Source organism: Phascolarctos cinereus, unplaced genomic scaffold (genome assembly GCF_003287225.1).
Source record: "Phascolarctos cinereus isolate Bilbo 61053 unplaced genomic scaffold, phaCin_HiC Scaffold_726;HRSCAF=1367, whole genome shotgun sequence".
NCBI classification, from domain to species: Eukaryota; Metazoa; Chordata; class Mammalia; order Diprotodontia; family Phascolarctidae; genus Phascolarctos; species Phascolarctos cinereus.
Genome location: NW_027556098.1, coordinates 98,492,917 through 98,502,964, shown reverse-complemented (window position 1 = coordinate 98,502,964; position 10,048 = coordinate 98,492,917). Strand labels below are relative to the sequence as shown.

General features: G+C 41.1%; 1 protein-coding gene across 1 annotated transcript in view; it reads left to right on the top strand.

Moving 5' to 3' along the window:
- The first annotated feature begins 1,085 nt into the window (after positions 1 to 1,085).
- MORC1 (MORC family CW-type zinc finger 1) overlaps positions 1,086 to 10,048 on the top strand; it is a 189,254-nt gene continuing 180,291 nt past the window's right edge. The window contains exons 1-2 of the mRNA XM_020999849.2: positions 1,086 to 1,150; positions 5,230 to 5,283. Of these exons, the coding sequence (XP_020855508.1) occupies positions 1,086 to 1,150; positions 5,230 to 5,283 (119 nt within the window). The remainder of the gene's footprint in view (positions 1,151 to 5,229; positions 5,284 to 10,048) is intronic.

Below are 10,048 nucleotides of genomic sequence, written 5' to 3'. Positions count from 1 at the left end.
CCTAATGAAAGTCTGGACCATGAGGCTGGCTGCCCCAGAAGGCATCTCCTTTCTGGTGTGATTCCCTTCCCACTGCCAAATCCCTTTCCTTTTCCCTCCCTCCTTCCTTCCTTTTCCCATCTTCTCCAAAAGAGAATAATGATCGCTAGGACTCCTGGGGTGGGGGGTGGGGGTGGCTTGGTAGCATGGCGGATAGAGTGGGAGGATCTGAGTTAAAATTCAGCTTCAGATACTTATCAGCTGTATGACCCTGGGCAAGTCACTTAACCTGTTTGCCTCACTTTCCTCAAACCATTCCATTTTTTTTTCATTCTACTATCTTTGCCAAGAAAACCCCAAACAGGATCACAAAGAGTTGTGCAAGACTGAAACAATGCAACAACAGGATTTCTAGGAAGGAAGATGAGCCCTACATTCCAAGCTTAGAACTCTGGGTCCTGCATTCCAAGTCATTTTTGTGAGACAGCTAACATTTCTGTTGTGCATACTTGTATTCCACATAAGCTCTTTAAAATCATTATCTTACTACTATATGCCAGGCCCTAAGTGCTTTGTAATTATCATCTCATTTGATCTCACAACAACCCTGGGAGGTAGGTAGTATTATTATCCCTATTTTACAGATGAGGAAACTGAGGCAAACAGCTGTGGTGCAAACTGCACAGCATCTGCGTCCCAGTCCCAATACATAAAACTCTCTATCCCCTACCCCCGACCCCACCACGTTCCCTGGTCCATGTTTTTCATTCTTGATTGCTACCATCTGATGCAACACAGGATTGAGGGAAGAGGCTTGGGCAGTGGATGGGCATTGTTTTAACCAAGTAAGGTGAAAATAGTCATCAAGGTCAAGGTTCCGGCCCACGGGTAAATCATCCGCGGCCGCAGGAAGGCTTTCACACAGAGGTGGGCAAGTCAGCGTGTGTGTGTTGGGGGGTGCTACAGCCCCGCCCCGGGCGCCAGGGGGAGTGAGCGTGAGGGCTTCCCCGACCTCGTCCCCCACCCCACCCGACCCCAGCCCACCCCAGCCCAGCCCCCCAGCCCCCACTGCGGAGCCCGCGCTCCGGGCGGAGGCTCCCGGGAGCATGGGCGAGAGATACGCGGCGCTGCAGCGGGGGCAGATACACCTGGACTACATCCAGACCAACAGGTGAGCTACCTGGGCGGGGCGCTGGGGGCGGGGCGGGGCCGCCTTCCTCGAATTTGTTGCTTTCACGTGAATAACACTGCTCACCCCCTGACCCCCACCTCCCACCTCACCCCAAAGCTCTTGGTTTTCTGACCTGGGAAAGTCCCAGTGGCGGCCCTCCCTCAAATAACCACCCTAATTCCTAATAATTTAATTTTTTTTTCTGACTAGTTTAAGTCAGCAAGCCCCCATCCCCATGCCAAGTGTCACCTGGCAAGTGCAGAGCCTCTCACTCTCATTCCCCCCGCCCCAGTTTGCCCTCCAGATGTGCATTTCTGTTCCCCAGGGGTGTTCCTGCCTCTCTCCTTAGGTGCTGATAAACTGCTCCACCCCTCAGACTGAGGCCTTTTTTCTTCTAGATTTTGGGGGTATCTTGGAGACCCCCTCATTTTAGAGATGAAATTGGGGTCCAGAGACGTTAAAAAGAAGGGCTAGGTTTTAGTCTTTCCACACCCTCCATTTGGCTGGTCCCTCTCTCTATTGCCTGGCTTTTCCAAGTACGGTACCAACGCCCACAGCAGTAAATAATCAGGAGCTTGCCTTGACATAGCGATTTTAGGTTTGCAGAGAGCTGGGGATCTCATTTGGCCCACCCCAGCAACCTGGATGGTAAGTGCTACTAGTTTCCCCATTTTATGGATCGGGAAACCGAGGCTGGGAGAGATGGTGTGCCTTGACCAGGATCACTAGGCAGCTGATGAGGCTAAGACAGAATTTGAACTCCAGACTTCCCTGGTCTAAGCCCATTGTGATTTGAGCCAAGGCAAGGAGGTGGAGGAGAAGCAAAGGCCTTGAAAAGGACTATTTTATTTGCTTTGCTTATTATTTAGAATGTAGTATGGTGGGTTAGTGCCAGTGAGTAGGAGTCCAGAGTTGGTTCAGTGTCCTTCAGTTTTGAAAAGAAAAGAAATTATTTGTACTCTTTAAGTTCTGGCACTGAAACCTCTGAATTATTGGATTCTGTTTGATAAAGTCCCAGGGAGATGTAGGATGCTTCCTTTCTGTTGGAAGCAGCCATCTTGGAGTTATAATCAATCAGTAAACATTTATTAAGTGACTGCTATGTACCAGGCACTGTGCTAAGTGCCAGTTCTACCAGGGAAAGCTTTCAGATCTCTTGGTAATAACAACAATGACAACAACAACAATAATAATAATAGCTAACATTTATATAGCACTTCACTACATGCCAGGCAGTGTGCTAAATGCTTTATAATTATCATCTAATTTTATCCTGACAACAACTCAGAGAGCAGATATTATTATTATCCTCATTTTACAGATGAGGAGACTGAGGCAGAAGTAAAAGTGACTTGTCCAGGATCACACAGCTAGTAAATGTCTGAGATTGGATTTTAATTCAGGTTTTTCTAACTATGAGCCCAGTACTCTACCCACTGTGACACCTAACTGCCATAAATGACATTATATTGGTTTAGGGCCCTTGGACTTAGGGATAGCTGATGATGAAGATACTGTTGGGTTTTTTTTTTTAATCCCAAATATATGTGATGTATTACATAGTTTGAGAACAGTAACCTTGCCTTTATTGGGGATTTTATATAGAGATAGTAAGCAGAGAAAATGGGACTAGATAATAGACTTTCTCTGCTTAATTCTGGCTGCTAATGCTTTTATTCTGCTTTTTTCCCCTGCTTTCAATCAATGGTTTGATAACTGAGTAAATTAAAATGACAACAGCCTCAGGAAAAAAAAATCAAATGTAAATTCACTTCTTCTTTTCTCCCTAAAGTAAATTTTTAATGGAGGCATATATCAGTAGAGAAACTCCAGCATTATTTTGCCATAATCATTTCATTCATAGTAACAGTACAGCCCAGTTTGTACAATCAGTAGGCTACCAAAATGTTGGCCAAAACCTTTTATCTTTTAATGTTACCAAAACATTTTATCTTTTAATGTTGAATTATTTTTTAAATTACTGCAAGAACTCATTGCTTAGAGAAATCATGGTGTAATGGACAGAAAACTGGTCCTGGAATCAGAATGGTAGAGGTTCAAATCCCATTTTAAGACTTCTCTGAGCCTCAATTTCCTTATTGGCAAAATGAAGATAATAATATCACCTAGCCTATGCAGCAGTATTTGGGTACTCCTTCTTATTTGAGAATCCCACCACACTGCTGAAATAAGGGTTGGGAAACAACCATATTGGAATTGGAATCAATCAATCAACATTTATTAAGCACCTAATATGTGCCAGGCCTTGTTCTAAGTGCTAGTTCCACCAGGGAAAGTGTCCAGATCTCTCGGCAACAACAATAATAACAATAATAGCAATGATAGCTAACATTTATGTAACACTATGTATCAGATACTGTGCTAAGCACTTAAAAATCATTTCATTTGAGCCTTGGAACAATCTTGGGACAGAGGTGCTATTATTATCCCTGTTATTCAGCCACCTAAGCCTCAGCTCCGAAGGACTTTTGAGCCTTGAGATAAAGGAAGTAGCCCAAGTAAGTCAGCTGAGCAGTAGGTGCTGTTTACATCCCCCTTCTCCCATGTGTAAAGTACTCCGAAGACCTTTAAAGCCATAGATAACTATTAGCTGTTACTATTTTTGTGAAGCAAGTGATCATCCCATTTTAGCTTAAATCTGGATTTTCATAGCTCAGTTTTGCTAAAAGCAAGAAACCTCTATTAAACTTGAAAGTGCTTATATAAATGTGAAGTGGTGTTATTATTATTATTATTATTATTATCATCATTATTACTAATTATAGGCCAATGTGGTATGATGGATAAAAGGGTCGTATTGAAGTCAGGAAGCTCTTCACTTTCTTCTTCATATGTATGATGCCTTTGTAATTCTGAGCAGATCACTGAACATCTCAGTGCCCCAGCCAGCTCTTTAAGGCTATAAATTGCAAAAGAGATGCTCATCTGCATTGGGGAAGGGAGTTTCCACATCCAGTAGTTCCCTTTGCCAATAAAATCACAGGTCTGGCCCCAAATTATTATTATTAACTTTATAGTAGTTACTTTTACAAAGATCTTAAAGCTGCCTTTACCTTAGGGGCCTTCCCACCCTCATCTATGAGATGCACTTAAAAGCTAGTATATGCATAAAGTGAATTTTAAGTTACATGCATAATTTCCTATGAGCTGATACAATTTGGAATCTCTGTGGTGTTCTAGGTAATCTTTTCTGCTGTACAAGTGATCCGATGATTATTTAAATGAGCCCCTTTAGCTTCTACTGCCTCTGCCTAATAGGCATGAGGAAATTACATTGGAAACCTTTCCTTGATGCTGGTTTCTGGCCCTTGATTAAAATGCCTGGACCAGTAAATGGAAAAAAAAAAGGCAAATACAGGACTGGCAGTACTCAGAGTTCACCTATACAGAACTGATTAAAGATCCTAAAATTCTAAAATCGTGAATATTTCTATATGTAGTTTCTACAGTAGCTGGCATCATGAAGAGAGTGACCCTAGACAGTGATGTAAGGAGATATTTTAAAAGCACTTTTTTTTTCTTTTTTTCTGCCTCAGAAGTTGTAAGGATTCCAGGATAAGTATAGCTTATCAGGGCAAACAGGAGCACTCCCTCTCATTTGCTGTAGCAACAGATGGTACCTCTTGTCTATGCAGAAATGTGCTTGTGGGCCTTTAATCCTTAGTCTTCTTCAGAAACTAGCCTGCTTTAAATCAGATTTTAATAAACAACTCACTAGACAAATTATAGAATGTTTATAAAGCATTTTGCGAACTTTAAGGACTATGTATGATAGCCACACTCTCCCCACTCCCCCCACAATGTCTATGTTTTACGAGGAGCTGATTGAATCGTTTTGCTAATCTATTCTTATCCTGGAACTCTTAATGTAGGGTGACTACTTCAGAACCAGTACAGCTGAGAGAAACCTGAGTCCAGAATAATTTTTCAATAGGTTAGCTGTCTGGGCCTGGATGAATTGCTTCTTTGCTGTTTTTCATGTGTGTCCACAAGGGTTATGACCCTTTCTCATCATGTCCTGGGCTGTTTTATCATTTACCTTCTTTGTATTCCATCAGCACAACTCACAGCTTCCTTTTTGGAGCCCTTGCTGAATTACTTGACAATGCAAGGTAAGACATGCCTGTGAATAAGTTTGTTGAGGGAAATTTATGACGTAAATCCAGTGTTGGTAGACTTAAAGATGATGATGTGATTATTTCTCCTAGGCATTGCTGCATGGTTATTCACTATAATATTTAGAAATTGTCAGCAGCCTTTCTCCTCTTTAGTCCATCATCCATCCAGCTTACAAATTGATACTCCTAAAGCACAGGTTAGACCATGTCCATCCTCTGCTCAGGAAGCCTAACTGGCTGCATGTTGCTTGCAGAATTAAGTACGCTCTTTTTTTTGGCATTTAGAGTGCTTTATAATCTCTCTACAACATGATGTTTCCAAACTGATTTTACATCAGTTCCCCTTACAGACTCTGCTACGGCTAGACTGGCTGACTTACTGTTTTCTTTATGTGATGTTCCATCTTTTGTCTGTGGGCCTTTGTACAGACTCTCCCATGCCTGGAATGCTCTCCCTCCTTGTCTGTGGCTCTTGGAATCCTTACCTCCTTTCAACTCATTTCAAGGGCTACCTTCTACAAATGGTCTTGTATCTTCTTCTCCAAAAAGTCTCTATCTTCCTTCCTTCCTTCGTTTCATCCTAACTTCCTTCCTACTATCCTAACTTTCTTACTTCCTTCCATTCTTCCTTCCATCCATCCTTCCATCCTCCCTCTGTCCCTTTTTTCCTTCCTCCCTCTTCCCATCTTTCCTTCCTTTCCTCCCTCTCTCCTTTCCTTCCTTTCCCATTCCCTCCCTCTCTCCTTTCCTTTCATTTAAATATATGTGCGTATCTTAATACATGTATATGTGTATACATATATAAATTATATATATGTGTGTACGCATACTGTTTGAATCCAGCCTCAGACATTTACTTGCTGTTTGACCCTGGGCAGATCGCTGAACCTTTGTCTGCCTCAGTTTCTTCAGCTGTAAAATATTGAAAATAATAGCACCAACCTTACAGGGTTGTTGTGAAGATCAAATGAGATACCTCTAAACTGCTTTGTAAACCAAAAAAATGCTATATAATAATATTATTATTATTACTTATTCATGTTTGTGTTGTTTTTCCCCAGTAATATGTAAGCTCCGTGAGGGAAAGGCTGTTTAACTTTTTATTCTGTATCTCCAGATCCTAGCAAAGTGTATGGAACATAGCAGGTTTTTAATATATGCTTGAGGAACGAAATTGAATAAAGGAAGCAACAGAGTAGAATTTGTGACCTGTGTGAATTTGTCACCAAGGTGAATTGGCTCTCTCTCTTTGGGTCTAAAATCAAGAGAAGCAGGTATTTATTAGGATGTCTCTACAGTGAGATACCCATTCCAGAAATGTTTTTAGGTATTTTTTGCATGTAAATAGTAAGGGACAGGGTGAACCCCCCCACCAGATTTGATTCACAGAGCTCTTGATCTTTTGTCAGTGATAAAACTCAAGTGTGACAGTTGTCCATGAAGTGTTGACAGACCAGCATATTGCCCTCTATGGAAGATTCATAGGAGGACTCTGGAAGACAGTGAGGCTGCCAACTTTGTGCAGCTCTGCCTCACTTAAATCCAATTCAAGACATGATGTCACTGGTCCTCTTGGAAAACGAAGGACAAACCACAGTGACAATATGCAAGTTAGTCTGTTACACTCTAGAGGGATGAAGGACTGCAAAGGCAAATAGGACAAACTCCCTGCTTTCAAGCAATTTGCAGCTGGGGAGTCCCCAATATAAAGTCTTTTATCACTATTGTGTTAACCGGTTTGTAGGAGGTGCTCAACGACTGAGGAATGACTGAACTAGTTATGGTAATTGAATGTAATGGAATAGCATTGTGCAGTCAGAAATGGCAAGAGGGATAGGTCCTAAGAAACCTGGGAAGACTTTTATGAACTGATGCAGAATAAAATAAGCAGGAATAATTTATACTGTAACAGCAACATTGTAAAGACAAATGCCTGTGGAAAATCTGAAGATCAATATGATTATCAGCTAGGATTTTGGAGGACTGATGACGGTCTGTGCTCCCTACCTCTGCCAGAGAGGTGATTGATTTAAGATGCAGAATGAGACATATGTTTTTGGAGATAGACGATGTAGGAATTTTTTTTTTGCTTAGCTATGCATATTTTTATAACAGTTTTGTTTTTCATATTTTCCTTTTTTAAATTAAAGGTGGGGGTTGGGAGGGAAGGAAAATAAATACTTGTTTAATTCAAATTCTTTTAAAAAATAAAGGACGGGAAGAATTTAACTTTAAAAAAAACAGGTCTGTAACTTAGCATCTTAGAGAGTTGTACGTAGGCTACAGAGAAGACTTGTTCAGGGTCATACAGCTACTCTCTCAGAGGCAAGACTTGAGCCCAGGCCTTCCTGATTCCAGGGCCATTTTTATATATTATGTCACACTTGCCTTTCCACAAATTTGTAACACAAAAATAGAATTCGCTAAGTGTATAAGTGAGGTACAAAGAAGATAGATGCATGTTCAAAGGAGGGAAAGGTCACTTCTGACTGGTGAGGTTACAGAAGGCGCTTTGGTAAAGGTGGCATGTGAGCTTGTCTTTAGAGTTTCAGTGAGCAGAGGTGGTAGGGAGGACATTCATACATTCATTCATTCATTCAATAAGCATTTATTAAGAGCCCATTAGGTGCAAAGTTTTGTCCTAAGTGTGTGGTAGGGATACAAATATAAAAAGAAACATCAGTGCTTGCCCTCAAGGAGCTGACATTCTTCTGTGGAAATGCAACTTTTACACAAGTAAGGAGGAACAAAATAATGTGAGGAGAGAGAAAGTACTAACAATTAGGGGTCATCAGGAAAGGCTTTCCAAGCACGAGTATCAACATGAGACAAGTCAGAAGAGTTTACAACAAATGTGTTCTGTGCAGGATATGGCAGGTAGTTCTCTTTGGCAGAGGCTTAGGGCGTGAGAAGGAGAATAGCATAATAATAATAACAATAATAATAGCTGACATTTACATAGAACTTATTATGTACCAGGCACTGTGCTAAGTGCTTTACAAATATAAATTCATTTAAATCTTCACAACAGCCCTGTGAGGTAGGTGCTGTTATTATCCCCATTTTACTGTTGAAGAAACTGAGGCAAACCTATTAAGTGACTTGCCCAGAGTAACACGGCTAGTAAGTGGCTGAGGCTAGATCTGAACTCAGGTCTTCCTGACTCCAGGCCTAGCACTCTATCTACTGTGTATTTATGTATATGTGTATACATAAATGTATTTATGTATGTTGACACTCAGTATGTATGTAAAATACAGCCATATAAACATACACAAAAGGAAAAAAGGGGTGGGGGAGATGGAAACAAGAATCAGAATATAGAATAAAAATAATTTTATTCTTTACTTCATTTGCATACCTAGCACATAGCATAATGCCTGACACATAAGGATGTAACAAATGTTAATTGACTCATTTAACTGAGATAAATATAACCTTGGTCCCAGGAATAAACTGGAAAACTAGATTTCAAGAGTTAAAGGAAAGGTAGCATAACAGAGAGGTAAGGTCAGTGTCTCTCCAACTTAAGGCCCTAGCAACTCACCTAGAAAATGTTAGCTGTTCTGTAGTGGAGTAGCACATTACAGAAGTATTTATAACTGGGCATGGTAGCACATGCCTGTTATCCCTGTTACTGAGAAGTCTGAGGCTGGTAGATTCCTTGAGTTTGGGAGTGAGGAGCTACAGTGGACTAAAACTGATGGATGTCTGTACTGTCTGGCCCCAGTTTGGTAAGCTCCCTGAAGCAGGTCCAAGCTTCTGTGCTGATCAGTAGTGGGATCCTTGTACTTCTAGCGTGGGTGAGATGGGAAGATCAATCTGAAACAAACAAAAAGCTAAACGTATTTATGTATTTTAGAGTTGGATGGATCACTTAATGTCATTCCCCTGTAATCCCTGCCTTGCAAAAGCCCTGTCCTAACATACCTCCTATCCTCTTCAAAGCCCCATCTGTTTGTCTGGCATATTAAATATTGCCTAGATCTGTCTGCTGTGGTAATTGTACATTGTCTGGCCAGTAAAGGATAGTTGGATACTTTAGACATTTCATTAGATGTTTCTAATTTAGTAAAGATTAGTCTTCCTTTCACAGCAGCAGAGTTTGCCACTTGTTTCAAAATATTCAGTAGTTAATTGAAGCCTTCCATCCCTAATCTTTTATTCTGCATCATAGTATTAGCTGCAGTTGCTTTTTAAACAGATTTCAGTGCCCTACCACATGAGACTGAAGAAATTGTTTGGATGAAAGCCAGGGAATTCTATTCTTTTTAAGGGGTTCTGGTAAAATTGCATTGTTTTAGAGACTTGAGTACTGAGGTGAGAATGACAGCTGCCTGTAACAAGCAGACACCATGGCTGAGTGTGGTAACCCAGGCCTGTACTGAGTTTACAGGGAGGCTGAGGCCAGTGGATTGTTCGAGTTCTGGAGCTCTGAGCTGTAATGGGTTAAGCCATTGGGTGTCCAAACTAAGTCTGTCATCTATATGATAAGCCCTTAGGAGTCGCAGGATAACAGGCTGCATAAGGAGTGGCATACTGGCCCTCAACAGAGATCCTGTGCCAATCAGTAGTTGGATTAGGGCTGTGAGTGGCTACTGAACTTCTGGCTTGGGCAAGGTAGGGAGAACCAGTCTCAGAATAAAAAAAAATACCAAATTATAAATATAATGAGGAATAATGTCATTTTGGTTTCAGCAACCTTATTTATTATTCCAGGCTCCTCAAATTTCACTCTGAGGGAGATTTGCTAACAGAT